This window comes from Arabidopsis lyrata, assembly GCF_000004255.2.
Source record: "Arabidopsis lyrata subsp. lyrata unplaced genomic scaffold ARALYscaffold_4, whole genome shotgun sequence".
In the NCBI taxonomy this organism is placed as follows: domain Eukaryota; kingdom Viridiplantae; phylum Streptophyta; class Magnoliopsida; order Brassicales; family Brassicaceae; genus Arabidopsis; species Arabidopsis lyrata.
In genome coordinates, this window is record NW_003302552.1 from 3,535,353 (window position 1) to 3,562,495 (window position 27,143).

The 27,143-nt window shown below is 35.2% G+C and overlaps 6 protein-coding genes and 1 pseudogene across 6 annotated transcripts; 3 read left to right on the forward strand and 4 right to left on the reverse strand.

The window, feature by feature from the left end:
• The first annotated feature begins 2,818 nt into the window (after positions 1 to 2,818).
• Positions 2,819 to 3,868, forward strand: LOC110229061. The gene has a single exon (XM_021027873.1). The coding sequence runs from the start codon at positions 2,819 to 2,821 to the stop codon at positions 3,866 to 3,868; it is 1,050 nt and encodes a 349-aa protein (XP_020883532.1).
• Positions 3,869 to 7,883: 4,015 nt separating this feature from the next.
• Positions 7,884 to 8,439, reverse strand: LOC9314875 (S-protein homolog 16). The gene is made up of 2 exons (XM_021027875.1): positions 8,124 to 8,439; positions 7,884 to 8,036 (listed from the first exon to the last, which is right to left on the reverse strand). The coding sequence occupies exons 1-2, from the start codon at positions 8,292 to 8,294 to the stop codon at positions 7,884 to 7,886; spliced, it is 324 nt and encodes a 107-aa protein (XP_020883534.1). The 5' UTR covers positions 8,295 to 8,439.
• Positions 8,440 to 10,178: 1,739 nt separating this feature from the next.
• LOC110228872 lies at positions 10,179 to 12,334 on the reverse strand. The gene is made up of 5 exons (XM_021027101.1): positions 11,843 to 12,334; positions 11,468 to 11,596; positions 11,086 to 11,373; positions 10,794 to 11,018; positions 10,179 to 10,703 (listed from the first exon to the last, which is right to left on the reverse strand). The coding sequence occupies exons 1-3, from the start codon at positions 12,079 to 12,081 to the stop codon at positions 11,346 to 11,348; spliced, it is 396 nt and encodes a 131-aa protein (XP_020882760.1). The 5' UTR covers positions 12,082 to 12,334; the 3' UTR covers positions 10,179 to 10,703; positions 10,794 to 11,018; positions 11,086 to 11,345.
• Positions 12,335 to 16,453: 4,119 nt separating this feature from the next.
• LOC9314876 (S-protein homolog 16) lies at positions 16,454 to 17,190 on the reverse strand. Its single transcript, XM_002880595.2, has one exon. The coding sequence runs from the start codon at positions 16,862 to 16,864 to the stop codon at positions 16,454 to 16,456; it is 411 nt and encodes a 136-aa protein (XP_002880641.1). The 5' UTR covers positions 16,865 to 17,190.
• Positions 17,191 to 20,033: 2,843 nt separating this feature from the next.
• Positions 20,034 to 20,598, forward strand: LOC9314877 (probable steroid-binding protein 3). Its single transcript, XM_002878764.2, has one exon. It carries the CDS (start codon positions 20,121 to 20,123, stop codon positions 20,421 to 20,423), a length of 303 nt encoding a protein of 100 aa, XP_002878810.1. The 5' UTR covers positions 20,034 to 20,120; the 3' UTR covers positions 20,424 to 20,598.
• A 141-nt stretch (positions 20,599 to 20,739) lies between these two features.
• On the reverse strand, positions 20,740 to 23,590 carry LOC110229062 (annotated as a pseudogene).
• Positions 23,591 to 24,021: 431 nt separating this feature from the next.
• LOC9316710 lies at positions 24,022 to 27,143 on the forward strand. Its single transcript, XM_002878765.2, has 7 exons — positions 24,022 to 24,351; positions 24,494 to 24,586; positions 24,662 to 24,862; positions 24,962 to 25,114; positions 25,265 to 25,318; positions 25,440 to 25,583; positions 26,707 to 27,143. The coding sequence occupies exons 1-7, from the start codon at positions 24,139 to 24,141 to the stop codon at positions 27,058 to 27,060; spliced, it is 1,212 nt and encodes a 403-aa protein (XP_002878811.2). The 5' UTR covers positions 24,022 to 24,138; the 3' UTR covers positions 27,061 to 27,143.

Consider the following 27,143-nt stretch of genomic DNA (forward strand, 5'->3'; position numbering starts at 1 on the left):
AGATAAACACATAATCGAAGCTCTTAATTAATCAATTCAGATTTGAAGACGAATTCGATGAACTTTTGGATCTAAACGGTTCAGATTTCAGAAGCGATTCGAACCTAATTGATGCAGATTGGGATGAGTCACAAATTTTTGATTACAGACTCGATTGATCCTCGTCGATTGAACTCGATTGAACTCGACGGATCTAAGATGAAGATATCGACGGATCTAAGATCTCATCACCTTTTGTTCGTCGGCTGTGAAGGTGACGAGAGCCGCTCAGCCGCCGAGATTTTTGGTTCGTCGTTCCCCAATTTTGTCTTGGTCAATTTGGTTCCTCAATTGGTCAATTTGGTTCCTCATTAAGGGTAAAATGGTCAATTTCAGAGAAGCTATTAGAGAGGAGGTATTTTTGAAAAGGGATATTGAAAAATGGGCATTTTTGTGAGTCCCCCAAATTTTAAACAAAAAAATAAAATTGAAAAGAAAACATTAGTTTTTAAGAACAATATAGTGCATATTTTTATTTATTAATAATTTTACTTTAAAAATAAAAAATTATTAAATATAACTAAATTTATAATTTAAGACGAAGATATTGTAAGAGTCAAAATTTATCTTGTGAAATTATAAGAAAATCTTAAAAATTTAAAACATTATCATCCATCTTTATAAGAATAAATAATCAATGATCACATTTTTCATGAGTTCTACAACCAAATATATAAAAAATGATATGTAAGCCGTTAAAAAAGTGGTATGTAATTTGTGTAGCATATTCTTAAGTGAAACTACAACTTTATAACATGATCAAAAAGAAAAACAAGTTTGATATTTCATTAATTGAATCAAATGCTTTCAACCCAAAAGATTGAGTATTGAAAGATAAGAATTAAGGAGAAAATAGTTATGATATGTCTTAAAAATCAAATCACAGTCCTATATATATATATATATATTTTTGTGTGAGTTAATAAAAGGTAAAAGAAAGGAGATGTCGAGAGGCAACCAGTTTATCATAGAAGATGACGAAAAATTGGTAGTTAAAAGTGTGTGAAAATAAATTTCTAAAACTTAGAAAGATAATGCACATGACTAAGGTAAAATCTTTGAGATCTCATTCACTGTGTGAAACGAATGAGTTCTTAGAAAAATACATGAAATACATTATTAGACAGATAATTAGATTCAAAGTTAGACTTTACCGTTTGGTCATGTAATCATGGAGAGTGAGTAAGATAGACCTTTTGATGACTTAGACAAAAATTATCTTATGGCTCAATGCACTTGCTTTAATGGGTAAGACAAGTTCGCTAAAAATGTTTTAGGAACATGGTATTATAGATGTATTTTTGGACTAAATAATGTTCATGAAACTCGGTATATTCGCATTTTATTTGGAATGATGTTATGTTCGAACAATATTTAATCTAAAATAATATCTACAATTAGGTCAACAATCAATAATTAACATCAAAAGTTTTAAAGAAATGTCTTCATGGATTATGATTAAGAAAGAAACTTTTTAAAGATAAGATAAAGGATCATTAGATGATCCTCGATGTCGTTTATTCATCTCGCAAATTTTTTAAATGATCTTTGTTACCACATGATATATATCAAACCATTTATTTGTCAAGGAAACATTATCGTCGACAAAATATATGTTGTATATCGTTTATTATATTTATGCTCAAATATTTATCTTTTAAATTTTAATGATTATATTTTATATTAAAAAAAGAAATTTGAAACCAAAATCCCGCGCAACGCGCGGGTACAAAATCTAGTATTTATAAGGGTTTTAAATGGTTTTAAAAGTATTTACAAAAAATTTAAATGAATTATAAGGGTTTATAAGAATTTGAATTTTGAGCGGTAACGTACATTCTGTTAACATATATTTTTTATATTTTATATTGAATATTGTATATATTTTTTTAATTATATAATATTATAAATGATTCAATAACATAATTTTCTAAAAAAATTTTAAATAAATTTACAAAAAATTTTTACAAAAATTTAAATAAATCCTAATAACATAATATTATAAATAAAGTTTTAATTATAAAATTTTATATAATATTGTAAATAAATTTTTAAATAATTTTACAAAAAAGTTTTAAAACTAAATTTTTTTTTTTTTTTGAATATTTATGTTGGTCAACGCCGGTCAAACTGGTCAATGCCGGATTCCGGCGAAAAGTGTACCGGAAAAAAATGTTCGTGATGTTGGCGACATGACTGCATATAGTTCGTACATGTGGGCATGCAATACATATAGTTTGTGTAGTTAGGGATACATTTTTAAACTTCGGATGTGTGGCCATGTATTGTAGCATACTTCGTATAGCTAGGAATCTTTTTTCCTTTTTTTATCTTATATATTGTTTTAAAAAATACAATTTAACTATCTATTTTATCATAATAAATCATATTTTAATTCTACGCACTCTTGATAAGATCTAAAATATTTATATATATCAAAACTAATATGTGCATCATATCAAATATATCCATATATATGTATATATATATATATATATATATATATATGTATAATATTATACGAATTAAAGATATAAATGTAATTGTTTTTATTGATGATATTTTCAAAAGGGTTAAAAATTACATATAATTTCCTTATAAATATCTTTTTACATTTTACAAACTGTTAAGAACAAAATATTTGTGTTTCACATTGTAAAATCTCTAAACGATAAATTTGACATTTGTCACGATCATATGAGTCATAGATGGATCTATTGAGATTGAAATTCCGTCGGAACTGCTCATTGACGCGCAGCCCTTGTGGTCCAAGTTCATTATGGGTCATTTCATTGGCGATGCACCCCATATTGGGAAAGTCCATGCTACAGTTAATCGTATTTGGGCTTCTCCGGAGAAGTCCTCCATGATTGATGCTCAGTTCCTAAGCTCCAAAACAGTCCTCTTTCGAATCGATGATGACCAAGTGCGCCAGAGAGTACTGCGTAGACATTTCTGGCATATTGCAGACATCCCCTTAGTGGTTCGTGAGTGGAATCCTTCTACTGCAAACACTAAACCGGATCTCTCTGCCATCCCAATATGGGTGGACCTAAAATGTGTTCCTGACTATTTGTTCAATGAGAAGGGTCTGAAGTTTCTCGGTGATCAAATAGGTTTAATGCAGAGACTCCATCCTAATACTGCCCGCTGTGTTCGTCTTGATGTGGCAAGGCTATTGGTTGTAGTAAACCTGGAGAAGGCGCTTCCTGATAGGCTCAATCTTAAATCATCAGGCACAACCATTGAAATCTCCTACCCCTGGCTGCCATCTCGCTGCTCTGAGTGTCAGGAATGGGGGCATGAGGTGAAGAATTGTGTGAAAATGAAAAAAGGCGCAGTTGTGGAGTCTCCAGCTGTAGTGATGGTGTTGAAAAAGTCGAGTAAACCTGCTGTGGAATCTACTTCAGCAGTTCACCAGACTTCTCAACAATCCCCGGTTACTGCTAATGGGGTTGAAGAGGAGTCAACATGGTCTTTGGTAAAGAATGGTGGTCGCGTTTCACCGAGAAAAGTAGGAGCTGGTTCATCTCCAGTGTCAGCAACGCAGGGAGTGGACGCAGCTACCTCACCTTCTCGATTTCAGATTCTTGCAGAGACCCTGGAGGAGGGTGAATGTGAGCCTGTTGAGCAGGAGGAGGAGGAAGAGAGGAAAACAGAGGAGCTGAAAGACATTGACTCTCATGAGCCTTTGGTTGTATCTACCCGCAAGGCAAAATTACACCGTGGGCGATCAAAATCAAGGCCTAAGACTATAGCTGCTCGGACAGATCAGAAAACTAGTGCCAACACAAACCAAACAAAGAAAGCTTCCCTCGGGAAGCACTAATGATTATGTCGTCTATCTTTGCGTGGAATACAAGGGGTTTCAACAATATGCGCAAACATAATGTAGTTCGACAATGGTGTATGTCAAAGAAGCCGTTCTTTGGATGTCTTCTTGAAACAAGAGTTAAGAAGGACAATTTTGAGAGTATTTTTGAGTTTGCGCTACCAGGCTGGCGAGCGGAAACCAATTATGACTATCATAGGCTGGGAAGGATATGGGTCTGTTGGCGGGATGATATAACAGTCCATATTCTTTACAAAAGTTCACAAATCATCACTTGCTGGGTTACCTCAGAGAGTGGAGAGCAGTTTGTGGTTTCTTGTATATATGCATCAAATTTTCAAGCCGATAGAATGTTACTATGGGAGGATATTCGGCAGTGTGATCATCTATTTGTCCAAGGTCGTGTTCCATGGATCGTAATGGGTGATTTTAATGAAACTTTGGCTTCATCGGAGCATTCCCGTGGTACAGTTTTGACCCATGTCCCTGCTAACCGTGGTTTTCAAACACTTATATCGGACTGCGAGCTGGAGGATCTATCTTATGTAGGACCGCGCTTCACTTGGTGGAACAATCAAGAAGATAATCCCATTGGAAAGAAACTGGATCGTGCACTAGTGAATGGTATGTGGGGGCAAGTGTTTTCCTCATCTTATGCCAGTTTTGAAACGTGTGGTGTCTCAGATCATTGTCGCTGCAGTGTCAATCTCTCCGACAACACACAATCAGTTAGACGACCATTCAAGTATTTCACATACCTTGGAGACTTGCCGCAGTTTGGTAGTACAGTCCAACAAGAGTGGGATTCCCTAGACCCAATCTATCACTCCCGATCAGCCTTATTCATTTTTCACCGGAAATTAAAGATGTTGAAAGGCCCTCTTCGAGCTTTAAATCGTGAAAAATATGGTGACCTCCCTAGAAGGACAAGAGAGGCTTTTGATGCATTGTGTGCCTGCCAAAACCGAGCACTAACCTCTCCTAGCGCTGAAGCTTTTGCGGATGTATCTGAGGCAACTCAAATTTGGAATCATCTTTCTAGTGTTGAAGAACGATTCTATCGTCAGAAGTCTCGGCTTAATAGGTTGAAGTATGGTGATCATAACACTGCGTTTTTCCACCGTATGACACAAACACATGCTTCCAAGAACGCAATCAGACGACTCAAAGCGCAAACAGGGGACATCATCACTGAGATCTCTGAGATCAAGAGTGAAGCAGCCTCGCATTTTCAGCAGTTTCTCCAAACTAGACCAGACAACTTTGAAGAGGTTCATGATGATTTCTTGGCTGATTTACTGAGTTTTCGTTGTAGTGAAACCACTGCTGCTTCTCTGGTCCGTGAAATAAAAGCAGAGGAAATAAAATCAGTCCTGTTTTCAATGCCTTCTAGTAAAGCTCCAGGACCCGACGGTTATCCGGTGGAGTTCTATAAATCTGCCTGGTCAATTATTGGTTCAGACTTCATAAAAGCGGTGCAGTCATTTTTTATCTATGGTTTCATGCCGCGCGGAGTAAATGCAACCATTCTCTCGTTGATCCCAAAGACCACAGAGCCTGAATCAATAAAAGACTACCGGCCTATAGCTTGTTGCAACATGTTATACAAAGTGGTCTCCAAAATACTTGCAAATCGCTTAAAAGAGCTACTACCATCCCTCATTGAGCCAAATCAAACAGCGTTTATCAAGGATAGGCTATTACTGGAGAACGTCCTGCTTGCATCGGAACTTGTTAAAGATTATCATAAAGTCACAATTACTCCTCGTAGTGTCATCAAGCTAGACATCTCCAAAGCTTTTGATACGGTTGAATGGTCCTTTATTTCGGCAATCTTAAGAACATGGGGCTTACCGGATCAGTTTGTGCGTTGGGTTAGTGTTTGCCTCTCCACAGCGTCTTTCTCAATGGCTGTGAATGGTGAGCTTGCGGGTTTTTTTCCAAGTGCCCGAGGGCTTCGCCAAGGCTGTTCTCTCTCTCCGTATCTCTATGTAATCGTGAACAATGTCCTCTCGCTCCTTTTAAATCGAGCAGCGCAACAATCACGTTTTGGATACCATCCTCGGTGTAAGGATATGGGTCTCACCCATCTAAGTTTCGCTGATGATATTCTTGTTTTTACTGATGGTTCAGCCTCTTCTTTGCAAGGTATTATGAATGTTCTTGAAGGCTTTGGCAAGATATCGGGACTGTTCATGAATGCATCAAAGTCGTCAATTTTCACTGCCGGTCGTAACACATACGGTATTCAGGAAGAAGCGGAACGTTTGGGTATCCCTAAGGAATCATTACCCATTCGCTATCTTGGTCTTCCTTTAACAACTAAGACGATGACCCGTCAAGACTATGAGCCTCTCGTGGATAGAATCAGGTCACGTTTTCTGCTTTGGTCAAGCAAGCGGTTGTCTTTTGCGGGAAGGCTACAACTTATTCAATCAGTCATTACGAGTATAATCAACTTCTGGTGCTCCATATTCCGACTACCCAAGGGCTGTTTCGATGTCATTGGAAGCATGTGTAACGCATTCTTATGGTCCGGTTCTCCTACTGATCATTCAAAGACGAAAGTAGCATGGGATGACGTGTGTAAACCGAAGGATGAAGGCGGGCTGGGTATAAGGCGGCTACGTGACTCTTCAAGGGTTTTTGCTCTCAGCCTCATTTGGAGACTGTTCACGGCCTCGGGCTCATTGTGGGTAGCATGGTCTAGACGTTATCTCTTCCCTAATGCATCCTTTTGGAGTATACGTGAAGGGACCCTAGGATCGTGGATATGGAGAAAACTACTTAAGCTAAGACCACTAGCAGCATCTCTCATGTGTGTGGAGGTAAAGAATGGGAACTCCACTATGTTTTGGTGGGACAATTGGACTGGTGCAGGTCGCCTCATTGACATAGCGGGTGACGTCGGACCACAACATTTTGGCCTTTCCCGTCATGCCACTGTCTCGGAGGCTTGTTTTAATAATCGATGGACTTTAAGACGCGCCCGGGGACAACTCTACAATACAGTTATTGGTCTCCTCAGCCCTATCACTCCCCCTACGCCTCTTGCGGGTAACGACATTGTTAAATGGATGAACAAAACAGGGGAGTACCACTCTTCCTTCTCATCAAAGTGTACTTGGAATCTTATTAGGGACATCTCCTCTAAGGTCTCCTGGTCTACATTGGTTTGGTTTCCTCAAGGTGTTCCAAGGTACTTTTTCATTACGTGGCTTGCTGTCAAGGATAGACTATCAACAGGCCAACGGATGCGGCGTTGGGGTCAAATCCAATCATGTCCGCTATGTGGTGAGCGAGATGAGACGAGGGATCATATTTTCTTCGCTTGTCCTTATGTTTATGCAATCTGGTCTAGTCTATGCACTCCTCTCCTGCGGCGTCATACAACACCGGATTGGCAAGACACAATTCGTGCGATACTAGCTAAAAAATCTCCATCCATTGATGTCATCCTTGTCCGTATGGTTTTCCAAGCAACAATTTATTTTGTGTGGAGGGAACGCAATGGTCGAATCCACAATTCTAGCCACCAGCACTACCGCAACCTGACGAAGATGATCGCCTCAGACATTGCGCTCCGCATCCAAAGCCTTACCTACGGGCCGCAGCACAAGAACGCATCGCTCTCCGGCCGATGGTCCTCACTCACCGGCTCCATCACGTGAATTGTGTTCTTAGCATCTGATTTTTGTTTTTAAATACTATGTAAGGTTTGATATGGTTCCCTAAACATGTTCCAAATCAAACCCAGTCATCCGAAACTCTTTGTACATATTTTTCTTTTTGTTGATTAATAAATTTAACATTTCAACAAAAAAAAAAAAAAAAACCAAGTTTTTTATAATAAGATAGATATATATATATATATATATATATATATATTTATTAATTTTTACTTTTACTCATATTATAACTTGAGAAGATATTTTTATATCTATGTATAAATTTTCTTGTTTTCAATTGATAAGATAACTTTTTTTATTCTTAGATAAATTGGTAAACATTTTTAATCTGTCTTCCAATCATACACTTTTTGCAAATTAACCGGATTACTAATATGTTGGTCACCTTTATTTAAATAGATTCCATCTTCTCTTGCTCTCCAGTCCCATAGGCTTCCATGATCCATAAAACCGGAAAGCTTGAATGCTGTAAATTCCTGATAATGTTTATAGTTAGGCCCTTGTCTCAATGTACACATAAAACGCGTTGTAGCCCAGAAATTAATACGAAAAGAAATTTCAACATGTTGTCCGATTGGTATTTCTTGTGGACCAAATTTGTCATCTTTGGAATAACATCTAATCCAGAGAATTTTCTTGAATTTGAGTTCGTTCGCGATCCATATTCCAGAGCCAGATACATGGTCAAGCATGCAAAGACTAAAAACGAATAGAAAGACTGAAAAGTTTTTCATTTTTTTGGGGTAGATATTTAGATTTTTTGCTTTGTTATTGGATTTTGTGTTTCATATATTATATACACACACATATGTGTTACTATTGTTGGCATAGTATGTCAAATGACATAATATCTTATCATAATCATATTTGGTATACATAAATCTATTAAAATTGAATTTTGAAGAAAAATGGTAAAATCAAGTAACCAATTGTAGATAATACTAGGAAATTATATGGAAGATCAAATGATAAATCAAGTAACAAATTGTGAATAACCAAACTCTCAATAATTAAACTACTCCCTCCGTTTCATAATATAAGTCGTTTTGGAAAAAAAATTTTGTTTCACAATATAAGTCGTTTTCAAATTCCTATGCAAATTATATATTATTTTAATATTTTATAATTATTTATATTATGCAGTCTCTGTTGTGATTGGCTGAACTTTTTAAAAGTAGATATTCTTAATATGCGTGCTTAAAGCTAAAACGACTTATATTATGAAACGGAGGGAGTATTAGTTATAAATTATATCATACTACCTATGTAGCCAAATAAGTATTTATTTTTAAAATCTGACTTCAAAAATAATAGACTAGTTGTCATGTACGATATAGATCAAATAAGACCTTAAGTTTACTCTTTCAAATAAGAGATCATTGTAGCATTTAAGGGTCGAATTCCACAAAGCTCTTTTGTTCAAAGCTAACAGTCTCGAAATTAAGCTAATAAAATATGAGAAAATTAAAAGACAGAAAAACAATTAAATCGGGTGTGAATTCAAATAGATTAAAGTTTCAGGTTTAGGGAATTTCTCAGGAAATAAACACATAGTAGATCTAGCAATTAATTAGGATAATTATCGAACTGTTCTAGAACTCAAATCACTAAGCTATAGCCAACCAACTATCGCCTGAATTGACTAACTAAACCTAATAGCAGAAAGTTCCAACTCTCGTATGTAAACTCCTAAAATTAGACTAGCATTAAAATCCGGTTTGATATGTTCATAGAGATTCCTACACCAACTCTCTGTATCTAGTAATTTTTGTACACCTAAGATAGTTCTAGTAACATGCGTACTCTCGTGTCTAACCTATTATCCTAAGATCAAGTTCTAGTTAGCTACTCTAGAACTAGCATGAAGAACAATCAAAAGTAAAGAACTCTATAGATTAATCTTAACAGGTTATCGATCTACTAATTCATCTAAATCCCTAATGAGAATCCCTAAACCTAACAGGAAAACTACTCAAACATGATCATAGAAACAAAAAGCATGTTTGAATAAATTTGCATAAAGAAATCAAAAGTAGAATAGAGTTTAGAAAAGATCTTCTCTCTACAAGGGTTTGAAATCTCTGAAAGTAGCTATCTCCAGTTATCTTTCAAAGGGTTCAAGCTCACAAAGTAGAAAGCAAGATTGCAAGATTGCTTGATGATGAATAATAAAAACCCTAAAAACTATTTATAATGTCTGAAAACATGCAGGGACTAAAATTGTAAATAGTGAAGTCTTCTAGGCCTATTCTGTAGGCTTCAAAACTCTTAAACCGTCAAGACTTTTGTTGGGTCGTAGTCGCTGAACCGGCGTCGATAAAATTAGTGGTAGCAGAACAGTCTCTATTTAGCGACCAATATGCGACCACTGTTTGTCGTCGCTAGGCGGTCGACACATAGTCGCTATTTTAGCGGCTGTTTTGCTACAAATAGGCCACTAAATGGCGATTGTTTTGGCGACTATTTTATGACTGAGCTAGCGACTGTTTTACCAATACAAGGAGACAGTTTTGTGAATGTTTTGGTGACTGAATTGCTACTACTGTGCGACTGATTAGAGGCTTTAGCCTGCTATTTTGGAATCAAATTATGAATATATAATCAAAACCGAACATACAAATAAGAACCTTAGAACCTTGGAATTAAAACAAAAAAACATAATAAACATACAAATAATACTTGTTCAATCCAAACAAAACCAAAAAATAAGACTTGTTCAAGTACTTGTACCAACACCACTAATAAACCAAACAAAATAACAAGTTCATGTTTTTAAGTTGAGAGGAGAGAAAGCTAAGGGACATCAGTAGCAGGAGTAGTAGCAGGGACCTTTGATTGAGCATCTGCAGGAGTATATTGAGATTTGAGGAAGGCCAGAAAATTTGGGTCTGTTTCGCTCAAGTACTTCTTCACCATCATCAAGTGCTTTATCTCAGCTGCTTGCTAAGCTGCGACCCGCACAGCCTCTGCTTCACGTTCTGCTTGTAGAGCTGCTTGTTCATCTATCTTGCGGTTAGCATCATCAAGCTGTGATTGCAGGGGGTGTGAAAGAAGAAGTGCTTCCTGGGTACTTACGCTTCCGTTGATGTAACCCTTAAGCTTCCAACTCCAAAGTATTCTCCTCTATCATTTGTGACAGTAGACTACATAACAAACGAAAGAGTATTAGTCCTTAACATTTGATCAAAGCGATAATCTGAGAAAAAAGCAACCATAAATAACCACATAATTACCTGTAGGAAGATCTCATCATCCTCCTCTTAAGATAGCTCAGAGCGACGCGAAGTACCATCAGACTATTCATCATTCTCATGAAGGGCAGCCAACTTAGTTGTCTTGTTCTTGAGATATGCCTCATAGATTTCCTGCGCCTTCCTATCCACAAATGTCCCATCCTTCTTGGTATGAGTCCTGATGAATATTTCACCAATAGTAGGCGGTCTTCCCAATTCAACTTCCTGAAATGTTGTAAATCTGTCAAAATGTAACTAAACAGAACAAATTTAAAACAGAGATGTAACTTACCATCTCTTGCTCTACTTGTAAGAAGGACTTCGGACTAGATACATGCTTGTGAGGACCAAGACCATTACGGTCAGACATTCTAGCTGTTGATGTGGTTGAACTCTTTGCTATGGCTTCTTCAGTGTCCCAATAGTCACACATCTCTTTCCACAGTTTTTTCTCAATCCAATACGGCTTCTCTCTTTTTGTCGCTGCCTTACTAACCATGTGTTTCATACAAAGTTGAATAATATTATAGAATTTGGCTTCAACCACACCTGTCAGTGAGGGACGCCAAGTGTGTTGTTTCTACAAAACAAGAGGAGAGTGAAGCAGATTTTAGTGATCAAAAAACCAAAACAGAAGTATAAATACAGTAGTAGAAGAGGAGATAGAAGTTTACCGCGAATTCGAGGAATATCTTTCTCTTCTTGCAGTTGGCACACAACTCCAACTGTAATATGGTCCATCAAACTTGTTTGAAAAACACTTTGTGATCTTCCGGGTCAGCTTACCATTGTCCTTACCAAACCTACAATCACATAAAACAGTTAGCTATGAATTCATCTAGATACCAAGAAGGCCTAATCTATATACTAACTTTAACTCGAATTCTATACACAAGCAGACCTAAACATAATCTATATATACAGACCCGAACAGACCCATTTACAAGATACCAAACCTAGATGCTTGTAGCAACAGTTAAGGACTAATCTATACAAAAACAGACCTATACATAATCTAAGATGAGACTGAGAGAGAGTGTGAAACATACCAAGTGGTTTCAGGCTCCAATGTGGAAGAGATGACAGTGGTATAATTCTCAAGGCCTGGCATGGTAAACATCTCATTTAAACTAGCGAGTACATCTTCCGGGACAGTTGAATCCCTTAAACCATCTTCCTCAGATTCAGCTTCAGCTTCATCTTCTTCATCGTGTGAGTTTTGAGCTTGAGAACTGTGATACGACACAGAGGCTCTTGGTACCTGAAGAGGTGGTCGTTGTTGATTCATGACTGGAGACTGAACTGGCGCTGGAGATTGATTCGACGCCGCCACTTTTTTGGATCCAGAGGCTAACCGATTAATAGAGGAGATAGAGCCCCTGTCTTGAGTCGATCCAGATGCTCGAAATGGAGTCAATCCAAAGCCTCGAGGAGATCCAGATGCGTGAGGAGATCCGGATGCTTCGCCCGACTGAAAAAGCTGCTGAGGAGGTGGATAATCTCTGTGACTAGGAACCGTGAAGGCTGGCCAATCGAATTTTTCTCAAACTCTGGAATTGGAGCTTGAGGGTTCGCCGGCGTGAAGTCATACCGCTTGGGAAGGCTTCTAGGTCTTCGATTTGACAGCTATGAAGAAGTCGGTCGACTTGAGACAGTGGGTCACTTTGCCGGAGACTTCGGCCCCCTTCCTCTTCCTCTTCCCTGCCTTTTCCACCACGAACACGAGGAGCCATCGATTGAGATAAAGCTTGATGAAGATTGGGAGAGAGATTGGGGATTAGGATTTGCGGATTAGGGTTCGAGATTGAGAGAGTGGAGATTAGGGTTTGCGGATTAAGAGGAATCGATTAGAGAATCGAGGGAGATTGAGAGAGATTAGAGAATCGAGATTGAGAATAAGAGAACTAGGGATCGAATTAGGGTTTGAGAGGTTGAGAGGATTGGGGATCGAATTAGGGTTCGAGAAAAATGATGAATTAGGGTTTCTCGCGTTAAGATATAGCTTATATAGTTGGCCCTACGAGGAATTGTTACTAGATCGAGCCAATTAAAATGCTCAATAAGAACAATATAGTCGCTAAATCGTAGCTAATCAGTTGGTAACGTTGGCGCCTAAAGATTTAGTAGCTAATTAGTCGCCGAATTTGGCGACTATACTAAGACTGATTTTATCATTCGTAAATTGCAGATGGATTAGCGACTAATATAATTTAGGCAACATTCAGTCGCCAAAAAGTCGCCATGCAGTCGTAATATTTAGCGACTAATTTATCAGTCGCTGAATGAAGTCGCTAATCCCGTGTTTTCTTGTAGTTAGTCGTTATCAAGTCTCATTCCTAAAGGCATGATTGTTTGTCTGTCATTGGTGACAGTGATATATCATGGTTTTTACTGTTTTTAACCATGATATAAGTATATTTTTAAGAGTCTTTTTGTTATTTCTAGATTTTTTTCTAGTCTTTTTCAGGTTTATGCACGTACGAGACCAATTTGGAGATTATGAATCATTCTGGAGCAAAACCGAGTAGTTATGCTGCAAGAGCAATCCGGAGACCAATCTTGGTGTAGGTGTCGATCGAATTGAATTGCAGAAAGTGCCCAGAATTTTTTCCTATTTCCAAAGAAGTCTCTGCACGTTTTTAAGAACATATAAATAGATTTTTAGGGTTTTGTTTTTGGAGATCTATCTATCTTTGATTCTATTGTATTTTTTGGAGCTTGAACTCTTTGGGAGATAATTGGAGAGAGCTCCCCTCTAGAGAAGATCTTTCTTAACTCATCTCTTTTATTGAATTTCATTATGCTTTCTATTCATAACATGCTTTATGTTACCATGATCATATCAGAGTTGTTTGTTTGTTAGGTTTAGGGATTCTCATTAGGGATTTAGATGAATTAGTATATCGATAACCTATTAGGATAATATCTTTAGAGTTCTTCATCTTTGATTGTTCTTAATGCTAATTCTAGAGTAATTAACTAGAATTTGATCATAGAATAATAGGTAGATTCGAGAGGTCATCTATTACTGGAACTATCTTAAGTGGGCAGAAATTACTAGATTCATACGAGAGGTGGTCTAGGAATATCTGTGAACATATGAAACTTGTTATTAATGATAGTCTAATTCTAGGAGTTTACATTCGAGAGGTGGAACTTCCTGATATTAGGTTTAGTTAGTCAATACATTCTAGAGGTGGTTGGCTATAAATTAGTGATTTGAGTTCGTTAATAATCCTAATTAATTTGCTAGATCTACTATTTATTTATTTCATGAGAAATTCCTAAGCCTAACGTTTTCTTCATCTGATTTAAAACCTGATTTTAATTGCTTTCTTTTATTTTTAATATTCATATTTTCTGTTTAGCTTAATTCAAAACATATTAGTCTATTGTGTGAACACGAGAGCGTTGTGGATTTCGACCCTAAAGTGCTGCAATGATCTCTTATTTGAGAGAGTAATCTTAGGTCTAATTTGACTCATATCAGACAGAAACCAACGATAACAACCAAAATTGTTTGTTTGCATGTTGTTAGTTCGGTGACTAATTACATCGATTGTCACCAACGACCAAAGATCACAACTTTCAATTGCTCGAATTTTCAGCGATCATCAACGATCAGTCGCTGTGATTGGTCGCAAAATCCAGCGACAAGCAAAAGAACAAAATAGTGATAAAAATATATTAATAAAAGCAGAAGTTAGATTAAATAAATTTATTTAAATCTAATTTAAATTTAATCTAAAAAATTAAATCTAATTAAAAACATTTAATCTAAGTAAATTAATGTAAATTTAATCTAATTAAATTATATCTAATCTAATTAAATAATATATATGAAATGAGGCTATCTCTCTCCATCCTTCCGCCATGTCAACATTTTAGGCTCTTTTGGAGATGACACATCAACTTTCTATTCTTCTAATCAAAACATTTTATTAATATGATTCAACTTTCAAATTTTACACATCATCTTCTAATTATAAGTGTCAAATGGGGTAAACAGAATAGCCCATGACGAATGGGCCATATGGGTTTGAAAATCTATTAAGAGTGCAATATTAATGGGTCAAACCCATTTCAGTGATGGGTTAATGCTTGTAAACCCAACATATATTCTAATTCCCCACAAGACTTTAGCAAAATAAATCTCTCCCACTCTCTGCTAGATCGTTCAATCTGAAAGAAGAAGAATCTCAAGGCAAATTTCTCGTCTTTGTAAATTTCTTCGCTTCTCAATCATATTTCTTTCCACTCTTCATAGTCTCCTTTTCTGTACATCATTTTCTATTCTCCTCTCCTGTTTTTCATTGATTTTCCCTAACTTCAATGATTGCCGGCACCAACAAGATTCAATTCCTCTTTTATTCGGACATTGAACCGGAGCCTTCATATCCAGTTTCTCGATTTACCGGACAAGAAAGCGTGATGGAAGAGCACCTACTCAAAAATGGTCTCCATCCTTTCATTAGCTTTGGAACGCAAAGCCTCAACCGTTGTCCCTAGATAAGGGAAAAAGAGTGCAACGGTCAAATTCCCACAATAAGGTGATTCGGCTCGTCATTCTTTGATTACTCTTGAACCATCATTAGTCTTCTTAGGGTTAATTTGCTGGTGAATAATTAACCATAGGCCTTGTGCTTGATTAGGACTCCATTTGGGCAAGAATCCTCCAAAATGATCCATATCAACCGGTTTAATACATGTACCGGCTGGTTTGGTATACTTCCGGTTTTGTTTGATTTGGATGTCTGCATCAAAACGTGATCCCTAAATTCTTGACGGGAAATGGATTTACAAAGATTTTTAAGGGTTTTAAAAGGATTTTCAAGAATTTTATAAAACTTTACAAGTGTTTTAATAGATTTATAAAGTTTTTTAAAGGTTTTAAATTGTTTATAAGGGTTTCTAAAGGATTCTATAAGAGTTTTTAAAGGATTTAAAGAGAGTTTAAAGGATTAATAAGGGCTTTAAAAAAAATTATAATCGTTTTAAAAAGATTTCCAAGAGTTTTTTTTTAAATTTATAAGGGTTCATAAAGGAATTATAAGGATTTGAATTTTTAGTGGTAACTTACATTCTATTTTTTATATAGATTAATCTATTTATTTTGTTTTAACTTTAAATTTTTTATTTTATAATATAATTTAACTATCTATTTTATCATATTAAATTGGATTTTAATTCTACGCACTCCAAATATTTATATCAAAACTAATATGTGCATCATATCAAATATATATATACATATATATATATATATATCTTAGTTAATATAAAAATAATTCAAAAATTTTAAAATACATAGTTAATAAAAAAAATTAATGTTAAAATCAGTATATATATGCGTATTAAAGACATAAATGTAATTGTGTTTTAAAGCTGATATTTTTAAAATGGTTAAAAATTTACATATAATTTTCTTATAATTATCTTTTTTTTTACATTTTAAAAATTGTTACAAACAAAATATTTGTGACCAAACGATAAATTTGACACGTTGTCTCGATCATATGAGTTAGTAACTTTGAAAACCAAGCTTTATTTTATAAGATATATTTTATTTTATTTTTACTTTTAGTCATATTATAACTTGAGAAGATATTTTTTTATTTATGTATAAATTTTCTTGTTTTTAGATAGGTTGTTAAACATTTTTAATCTATCCAATCATACATTTTATGCATATTAACCGGATTCCTAATATGTCTGCCACCTTCTTTGTTTAAATATATTCCATCTTCTCTTGCTCTCCAGTCCCATAGGCCTCCATGATCCGTAACACCGAAAAGCTTGAATGCTGTAAATTTTTGATAATGTTTATAGTTAGGCTCTTGTCTCAAAGTACACATAAAACGCGTCGTAGCCCATAAATTAATACGAAAAGAAATGTCAACATGTTGTCCGATTGGTATTGTTTTTGGACCGAATACATCATCTTTGGAATAACATCTAATCCAGAGAAGTTTCTTGAATTTGAGTTCGTTCGCTATCCTGATTCCAGAGCCGGATACATGGCCAAGCATGCAAAGACTGAAAACGAATAGAAAGACTGAAAAGTTTTTCATGTTTTTGGGTAGATATTTAGATTTTTTGCTTTGTTATTGGCTTTTGTATTTCAGATATTATATATACACACATTTGTATTACTATTGTTGGCATAGTATGTCAAATGGCATAATATCTTATAATAATCATATTAGGCATACATAAAATCTATTAAAATTGAATTTTTAAGAAAAATGGTAAAATCAAGTAACCAATTGTAGATAATACTAGAAAATTATATGCAAGATCAAATGATAAATCAAGTAACCAATTTTGCATAATCAAACTCTCAATAATTAACCTATTAATTTATAAATTATATTATACTATCTTGATTGCTCGAGTAATTAACTCAATACACTTAACCGTTAGGCAGTATATTCGAGGTCGATCCACAAGGACCAAAGATACTCTAAGAATTTCCGAGACTCGTTCTTAGCTAAAACTAAAAAGATTGTTTGTTTGGTTTTTCGAATTGTAAAATAAAAATACAACAAATTTAAACGATTAAACTTATGAATTAAAGACATTGGGTCATAGGGTATTTCAGAGATCAATAAAAAATGGAAACATGATACAAGGAATTCAACAATTAAGTACCATTCTTGAACATGAACACAACTAGACTAATTTTCTTTCAAGATATTAATCACTAAATTTGACTACTCGATTACTAAACTTTCGCATGTAATTTCCTAGTCAAATTTCTCATTATCAAACAAGTTCATTAAGTTCACAATGCGTCATAACGTCAACTTTCGTTGGCTAAGCATACATTGCTCAATTCACATTGGTTCAGGCATTCTATCGAACACTTTTGATGCATAAAAAAACCTAGAATCGACAACAGGGTGATCAATCCTATTCTAGCATTAAGAACATGCGAATCAAAGAACCTAAGGAATAAGAACTCCTAATAACAATCAATCCATTAATCCATTGAATCTCCTAATTAGAACCCTAAAACCCAATTGGAGAACTACTCACACATTGCAAAAGAAACAACAAAAATAGATGTAAAGGAAAACATAGTTCAATTGAATAGAAATGAAATAGGGTTTAGAAATCTTCTCCAAATTGTCAAGAAGGATGAATCTCCAATCCCAAAGTGCTTACAGAAGAGAAGTCTCAGAAAAATTACAGAAGAAAACGTGAATAGAAAAATTAGGTCTCTGGGGCTTTTATACTTAGTGCAGAAATAGAAAGCTAAAATTCGGTTAAGGAAAACCGATTTAGTCGTCGAGGCTTGGATCGATCGATCCCCTCAACTCCTGGAATTTGAGGCTTCGACGTCACAATTGGGATCGATCGATCCACGCTTTGGATCGATCGATCCTCAGCTTCTGGTGATCTTTATACCTTTTCTCCACTGTTTTAGCTCCGGATAGGCCCAATTACGCACAAGATGCTCCAAATCCCGCTCGTATACCCATAACCTACAAAGGACTCAAGACACAACCGAAAAGTCGCAAAAGACGGACTACGACACGACAAATGACTCAAAACGCGGACTAAATCAAGACTCAAAACCGTCAAAAACGCAACACATCATATCTGTTAAGTGATATTTTAACATATTTTATAAGTTTATTTTATATGTTTTAACGAGTCTTTTATTTAGGAATAAGTCGTTTTCGATATAAATAAGTGTTTTTAGGAATTTAGAGTCTTTTAGTATTTTATCGAGTCTCTACAGGTTTTAGATTGCTTCGGAGAAAAAAGAGCCGTTTTGGGATATAAATACATATTTGGATATAAAGATTTGTTTTTAAGTGTTAGACATTTGGCCTCAAATGGAGGATTTCTACCGTTAGAACTTTTCCGATTTTTTTATACAAGTTTGATAAAGATGTTAGCTTAATTTTCCAAATGATATGAAGGAAATCTAACGGTGCATTCAAGAGTTATATCCGATTTAGTAAAGAAACGCGTGCACTAGAAGCAGTTGCGCAGAATATGATACCAGAAGAGCCAGATCAATCGGTCTATTTTTGGATCGATCGATCAAAAATATGTTTGAAAATAGACAATATGAAAGAATATTTTTGAAAAAAAACATAGAAAAGGATTACAAATGCCCCTTACCTATATAAGTGTTATATTTACAATCTTTATTCAAACTTTTAAAAATGTATTCTATCCTTTCAAAGATTAAGCATTTCTTGAATTTTTATTGACTTCAATTAGAGAAAAATAAAATAATTTTGGTATTCTAAAATCTGAAGAATAAAATAAAGTTATTTCACTTATTACCGACACAAAAAGTTATGGGAATTTTGCCAAATGTACCACATTTTGGGAAAATCCTAGCAAATGTACCACATTTGAAATGGATTTAGCATTCATACCACATTTGGTGTTTGTGTGGCAACTCTTGGACGATTTTGCCCTTCTCTGTGCGTCAGGTATGTGTCAGGGGAAGGAGCTACAGTAGACGCCGGTTGAGAAATGGGGACAACTTTGTGTCAGAGAAGGACAACTTTGTCTGAAAGACAACTTTGTGTCAGAGAAGGACAAAACATTGCATTAAATGCAGTTTACATTTACCATGGACAATAATTATGAAATAGAGTGAATGATGTCCCCCAAGAATAAGTCCAGATCTCTTGATTGTCCATCACCAGATGATGTGGTTTTACCAGCCAGAGATCTGGATTTACTCGGGGACAACTTCTCTTGATTGTCCATCGTCAGATGATGTGGTTTTACCAGCCAGAGATCTGAATTTACTTGGAGACAACTTGATCTTTATTTTATTCCGCCAAAGAGCCGAAGACGAAGATCTGGATTTACTCGGGGACAACTTTGTTTTACCAGAGGGACGAAAATGGTTACCAATGCGTTAGGAGAGAGACTGTGGACGGCAGAAAATTCGGAGACTACGAAGATCTGGATTTATTCGGGGACAACTTTGTTTTACCAACCAGAGGGACGAAAACGGTTACCAATGCGCCAGGAGAGAGAAAAAGGACGGCAGATTGTAGCTCCTTCCCCTGACACATTCCTGACGCAGCCAGAAGGGTAGTTTCGTCTTTCCAGATGACGAATGTGGTATGGATGCTAAGTGGACTCAGAAAGTGGTACTGGGCCTAAACTTTTTGAAAAAAGTGGTACTGAGGCTAATTTTCCCAAAAGTTATTCCACTTAATTAAAAAAAAAACAATTTATCTGCGATAAAAAAAAAAAAAAAAATCCTCTCTTATCTCTCTCAATCTTTTACTATTAATTTATTAGGTTCTTTCGAGAAAAAATCGATCAGAGCTTTTTAGAGAAAAAATGGAATTCACCGCAGAGCAGCTAAGCCAATACAACGGCACCGACGAATCGAAGCCGATCTACGTCGCAATCAAAGGCCGTGTATTCGATGTCACCACCGGAAAATCCTTCTACGGCTCCGGAGGCGATTACGCGATGTTCGCCGGAAAAGACGCGAGCAGAGCTTTGGGAAAGATGAGTAAGAACGAAGAAGATGTATCTCCTTCTCTTGAAGGTCTCACTGAGAAAGAGATCAATACTCTTAATGATTGGGAGACCAAATTTGAAGCTAAGTATCCTGTCGTTGGCCGTGTTGTCTCTTAGGTCAAGATCCTTGTCTTTTATGATCTGGATTATGTTATGTAACTATTGTCTGTGAGGATCTTTGTGTTGTGTGTTTCTGATATCGTGTTTGGATCTGATCGTTTTGATGACGATTTTGATACAATAAACATAAAAACCAACTTATCTATGAAATAAATTGGTGATTTAGTGTCCATTTTTCTTTTTATTTTTTTGCTCTGTATTGCTCAATGATAGATCTGCGTGGAATCACATGAGATTGATATGTTTAGGTTAGGGATTTGTCAATTTTATTCAATTAGAGATTGAGAAAAACACTAAGTGTGTAGTAGGAACCAAGAATAATGATAAGTGTGTCTTGGCTTCTGTCTTGAGGCCTTGAAGCTTGCTTTGTTGGACTCCTGTCTTGAGGTTCTTGCCTTTGCCTTGCGTGTTGCTAGCGGGTCTTTCGTTTGTTGTGATGGTACTGGTCTTAAGTGGGATAGGCTCTGTTGACGGGTCTCCTCTAAGCAGCCTTGGAGCTCGCCGGAGGAGCTAGTACTGGACGACGGTTGTCAGGCAGGTTCCCACTCGCGGTGTCGTAGATCCCGGTCCTTTCAATCCCTGATGCTTCACTTGTTTACAATTTGAGAGTGTGGATTGTTCACGGAGAAGCTGTAAGCTCTGTCCGATCTAAGGTTTTTGAGGGCTGGCCTCGGAGTCCAATTTGAATTCATTTCTTCGCCATGAAAGTCCATGTTCCGCCGTCTTAGCTTGTTAGTTTTATTCGTCTTCGCCATGAAAGTCCATTTTGGCAACCCTTTTTTAAGAGTAAACCTTAAGTTTTCTGTTATATCTATTGGTCTTCATATAAATCATATTCTGATTCTAAGGTTACTTTGTAGTTTGTTGTGATGATTTGGATTTAGGTCTCATATATTCGATGAGAGATTATAAAGATTGGTTGGTGTCTTTCATATGTTACAAACACTTGGAGGTAATTGTGGCTGGTAAAAAAAAAAACTAATGGTTTCTGAAAATCTGAGCAAGACCAAACTTACTGTATTACAAAGCAAATCAGTGTTTTTTTTTTGGTTTTGGATTCAGTGTAAATTCTCTTACAAGTTCCAAGTTGTCAATTTTAGTCTTTTGGGTTTTGAGATTTGGAAGAATATAGTTATGATGAACATTCAGAATTTAGAGAAGTAATATAATGTGTGCCTTCTTTCTTACTTCTCAGTCTAATTAAATTTTTTTTTTTTTTGGCAAAGAGAGAAGTACGACTTGGGCCCTCCTGTTTCGGCACAGCGTTCTTGCGACTAATGTGTGTCTTGGTGGTTTCAGAATGCCTCTGTGATGCCTATAGCTATGCTCGTTTATCAAGAGAGAGCCATCCTAACTTAGATATTATTTTGGCATTTTAAATAAACAATGCACAAACCACCTCCTCCAAGAACTAGATACCTTGTTGGATTTGAGCCAAACCTGGAACATAAGTGAGGAGAGGTGGGGTAGGAGTTTCAGCACCATGTTGATCCTTATGTATGTATTTATTCTTTCCCACAATTTGTCAAAATGTTGTTGGAGAACCTGGGGGTGATTACAAGACACTACAACTTTGTTCTCCTGGTCGACTAAGAAACTCATCCCAATACAAAACCGCAAATGATAGCGGAGATCAAATTTCGACACTGTCAGGAACTTGCTCCATGATATGTCTTTTGTAATCTCCATCTTAGTCGCTATCCATACCTTAGAGGCTCTGAATAGCAAATATACAAAGTTGTTGCTCTTCTCTAGTCAATAGTCATTGATAAAGCCACACAACAATAAGAAAGAGGAACATCCTCGGGAAGAGACACACTTTGGAATCTCTCTGTTGAAAAATCAAAACATAGTAAGATAACACCTTGTCCTTGTTGACTAAAAGCAAGCCAGTAAATATTTCCCTTCACAGATGTGCCAAGACGTTGAAACCGTGGTATGAACCAGTCTCCAGTCTCACCAACAACCCGCCACAATTTAGAGGTAAATTCATAGACTTGGTACTCAATTTTTAATGGGAAATGATCGCCAGATCGATTCATCGTCAAGATTTGGTAACAGGCGGATCTGTTATCGTAACCGAGAGCATAGTGTTTGATTTCCTTGTAGCTAAGTCTGGGTTGGATCCACCTTCTTTTACATGAACATGGATTCCAGACAACCAGTTTATTGGCTTTGGTGGTGCATAGCAACAAGCCGTTGCAGTGAAAGACCGTCTATCAACTTCTTCTGAAGAGTTAGAAAGAGGATTAGGCTGAATTGACAGTTACCTTTGCAGTTGGAACAGCCTTGTCGTTGTCAACTTTATGGTGAGAAACGCTCACGCTCACTTACAAATTCCCTATTGTCAATCAACAAGAGAACTTGAGTGGAGGAGGTCCTTGAAGCATTTTTTTTTTTTTTGAATATAATGTTTAATTAGATTCAAAAGAAAAATAAACGTTTTTACAACTAGTGCAACTTTTGGTTGATTTATGCTTAAAACATGAGATCTAAAAACTGTTACTTAACTCCTTGATTCAAACCACACTTGGAGGCTCTTGTCGTATCTTTGATCTCCATGTGATCGGATTGATGAGATCTGATTCCGAATTTGCTTATCTATCATTCTGATTATGCAGGCTGCAGGATTTGGGTTCTCCCCAATGTCTTCTTCCATTCCTCTCTCTCCATACAGTATATACCGTTGCTTGAAAGAGATATCGAGCAATAAAGCTTTCCACTCGGTCTTGCCAAGTACTCGAGATAGTGGGGATCAGGATTTACCAGCTGGTTGAGTACTTTGCTTTGTAGATATTCTTGGCCAGATTCTTCCAAATTTCAGAGGTGAAAACGCAGTCGAAAAACAGGTGGTTTCTGGATTCTAAGTCGTTGTTGCATAAGACACAAGTCGTTGCTAGTGCTTCTTAGAAAGAAATCTCCCATATTTGATCAGAGCGTTCCATTCTTTGGATATTAATCGCAATCGTGCCAAAGGCACAGCCGGAAACCTAGAGAGTCCACCACCAAATCCTCTGGGAAATGCATTGTGCTAGAAAACGACTGTTTCGAAAAAAATCGTTGAACTCTTAGTAAACAAGGCACATTAGAGATTTTAGCCCTAAAAACATTCTAATGGTTCCTCTGATCCCTATGCCCGATGACATCCTAATGATTTTGCACATTGTTAGATCAATGTATACCCATATGCAACTATTTCAAAAATTTACTAAGCATACATGATTTAAACATTGAGAAACTCTGTTTATATTTAATCATCATAGAGTGATTAAAGTTACAATTGGTGACAATGTACCATAACACATAAATAAATAAAAGAACAACATGTATCTATTAAGCATTATTATCCTGTAAGTTTAATAGTTAAACTTTGATGAAAAAGTCACAAATATCTACTAAATAGTAATATCATTTAAGTTTCTTTTTGTCTCATTTATTTCAATGTTATCACATACAACTATTATATATATATATATATATATATATAAATTGAGTTGAGTTCATAAGCTAGTAACCTAAATTTAATTTACATGTATTTAGTATAGATACACAAAGCATAATAATGCATCATAAGGTTCGTACAACACAAATTAAATACTTTTAACTTTGATAAAAGAAAGTCACATGTATCTATTAAACATTAATGCTCTTTATGTTTATACTTATCTCATACTTTAATATTATTATATATATAGTTATTAAATATTGAAGTATGGAAACAAATCTCTCTTTACTCTTACATTTCACCCTAACTCTCTTCTTAACGAATATGAATTTAAGTTGTTGGAGGATGTTGTTATTCTTGTTGGGTTATATCTTGTATATTAATCGTTTTGTGGATGCTGAAATATTGCAAACTTTCAGTGGTTTTAAAATTGAAGAGCAACTTAAAGTCGTCAACAAACCTGCTACGAAAATTATCAAGGTCCGTTTAATAATATCTTAAACTCTAGAACCATACTATTCACGTTGAATTGCATGTACTTATAAATGAATGCATGTTCTTATACTATATATATATGAATTTTACAAACTAATCTCTAATCTAATTTGTTTCTGAATGATAGACTATACATGGCGATTCATATAGATGTGTGGATTTTTACAGACAACCAGCGTTTGACCATCCGTCGATGAAAAATCACTTATTTCATTATGAAGTAAATAATATATTTAATACATGTGAATTTGATAATTTATACAATAACTAATACAAAATTTATCTGTAAATATAGATGGGTCGGCCATCATCCTTACAAACTTCAAGAGCAAATAATGGAAAGTTTGGTTACTTGTGGAAAAATGGCATAGGATGTCCCATTGGTACCGTGCCTATAAAAACAATTGCTAAAGGTTATAAGCCTAATAATTATAAGCCTAGAGGTTCTTGGAACTTCACTTATAATAAATATAATGTTGATGGTAATCAACATCATGTAAGTGGTCTAATCTTTGTTATATTTCAAAATTATATATATACTATTATACAAACTCATAACATAAATATTGGTTATGCATATGGTGTTGATGATTAGTTTGCAGTGTCTCGTACCAAGGGAAAAGGAAAAATCTATAATGGAGCAACAATGATACTTTCTATAAATGATCCTAAAATTAAATCTTTACAATATAGTTCCGCTCGTATGCACGTTCAAATTGGAGATGATTTTATTCAAGCTGGGTGGACTGTAAGTTTGTTATCATATCTTATATTTTATTTGAATTATAACATGTGCTCTAGATAATATAAATAATTATGATAAGTAAATGTTTTTAAAAAAATCTAAAATTTTGATATGTTCCTTTAATTTATTTCCATAAATTTATTTACATTTCAGGTAAATCAAAAGTTGTATTCTGACAACAAGACTCGAAGTTATGTGTATACGAAAGTAAGTTTATTATCAATATATGTATGTCTAATATATTACTTATCCCATCATATTTTGTGAAAGATTTTTAATGTACAAAATATTTTTGATGTTAGGCATAACGATATATTTAATTATACAGGTGGGTGAAAATCAATGTTATAACAGCCTGTGTCCAGCTGGGATTATAGTGGTCAGTTCAGATATTTCTCTTGGTTTTTATTTAGGTCCTCCTAGTGTTCGTGGTTCAAGATCAGGTGTCTATTCTGAATTTGGTTTACTCAAGGTTTGTTCCTTTCTATTTTATGATATTTTGTTTATCTATATATACATTTATTTTATTTTATTTATTATCTACATTTACAACTAAACAAATTTATGTTTTAACTCGTTACTAAGTTTTCTGCAAAAAAAAAAAAAAAAAAAAAAAAAAATTTCAAATCGCTTTTAAAAATACATTTATCCTTTACCTAGGTGTGGGCAAAATACCCAAAAGAGGTTCGAATCGATTTTGATTCCTATTTAATTGGGTATTTCGGATTATTTCGGGTAATTTGGGTAGATTTGGATAGCCAATCTGAACTGCACCCAAAGATTTTTAACTCTCCATTCTATTTTTTCATTCGCTGAAATTCGGGTTTTTTTGGGTATTAAAGGTACTTACATATATAGTTTGGTTAGGTTTGGAGAAAAAGTACTACAACCAAATTGTATCCAAAAACTATCGGATTTTTTCAGGTTCTCTATTCAACTATCCGTACCTATCCAAACGATAAACATACCAAACCAAACACGATCCAAAATTTGAAAATACAAAAATGGAACTTAGCCTCAAAAACCGAAATACTTGAAACCTGAAATACTCGAACTAACCCCGAACCGCAACCTCTACCTACAAAAAAATGCAAATCAATCCCGCAAAATCAAAACTAATACAGAATATATTTTTTTTGTTAAAGAAGTAATACATAATGTAACCCTAATATTTGGCTTCAACAAGTTTTTACGGTCAAATACATTAAATTTTTAACATTATAAAAGCGGATTTGGATTTTGACTTTGATTTGGTATATTATTTATATAAGTTTAATAGATTTAAAGATAGTAACGACATGTTATATTGCGTTTTATTCTTGAATTCGTGGGATTGACTTGTATGTTTAGGTGATGGAGGGTAAAATTACATAAAGTGATGATTTTACGGGTTATTTTTTCAGAAAATCATGTTATTTAACAATAAAGTTCTAGAACATATATCAAATATAGGGAATAAATCTCACACAAGATCAAACAAAAAAACTCAAACTGTTTTTGTTAGTCAAAGTTATATCGGTATTTAACAGTTTGTTTGAATAAAATCATTATCTATACAATGATCTGTCTTTGTTTTGATGTGACAATTGATAAAGAATAAGGAAAATGGTAATTGGTGGCTCAAGTTAGGAGGACAAGAAATTGGGTATTGGCCAGGAAAAAATTTTCAACAAAGTTTTGCCAACAATATCGAGTGGGGAGGAGAAGTATATAGTGCATCTTTACCGAGTCCTCAGATGGGGAATGGTTATTTTCCAGAAACGCATATAGAGTTTGATGCCGTCATCTTTAATATAACTATAGTCAACGAAAATTTTAAGAGTGTTGAGCGGATAAAGAATAGAGAGGCATTTTCAGATAACACTCGTGGTTATAAAGTTTATGATGATATATTCGTAGAATTACCGATAAGAAATGCCATATATTATGGGGGTCCAGGAAATATCTAAAAGCGAGAAAATAATTTATGTAAAAGTTAAAGAAAAATTCTAAAAAAGCAGCTTGGTTACAAGCATCTAAAATTAAGTATTCA

Coding starts and splice junctions, on each gene's coding strand:
- LOC110229061 (XM_021027873.1), top strand. CDS start 2,819: ATGGGTCATTTCATTGGCGATGCACCCCATATTGGGAAAGTCCATGCT.
- LOC9314875 (XM_021027875.1), bottom strand. CDS start 8,294: ATGAAAAACTTTTCAGTCTTTCTATTCGTTTTTAGTCTTTGCATGCTT. Junction 8,037..8,123: donor AAATACCAATCGGACAACAT/GTTGAAATTTCT, acceptor AAACATTATCAG/GAATTTACAGCATTCAAGCT.
- LOC110228872 (XM_021027101.1), bottom strand. CDS start 12,081: ATGAATCAACAACGACCACCTCTTCAGGTACCAAGAGCCTCTGTGTCG. Junction 11,597..11,842: donor TTGGAGCCTGAAACCACTTG/GTATGTTTCACA, acceptor ATGTGATTGTAG/GTTTGGTAAGGACAATGGTA. Junction 11,374..11,467: donor AGATATTCCTCGAATTCGCG/GTAAACTTCTAT, acceptor CTTGTTTTGTAG/AAACAACACACTTGGCGTCC.
- LOC9314876 (XM_002880595.2), bottom strand. CDS start 16,864: ATGAAAAACTTTTCAGTCTTTCTATTCGTTTTCAGTCTTTGCATGCTT.
- LOC9314877 (XM_002878764.2), top strand. CDS start 20,121: ATGGAATTCACCGCAGAGCAGCTAAGCCAATACAACGGCACCGACGAA.
- LOC9316710 (XM_002878765.2), top strand. CDS start 24,139: ATGGAAACAAATCTCTCTTTACTCTTACATTTCACCCTAACTCTCTTC. Junction 24,863..24,961: donor TTGATGGTAATCAACATCAT/GTAAGTGGTCTA, acceptor GTTGATGATTAG/TTTGCAGTGTCTCGTACCAA. Junction 25,115..25,264: donor TTATTCAAGCTGGGTGGACT/GTAAGTTTGTTA, acceptor TTTACATTTCAG/GTAAATCAAAAGTTGTATTC.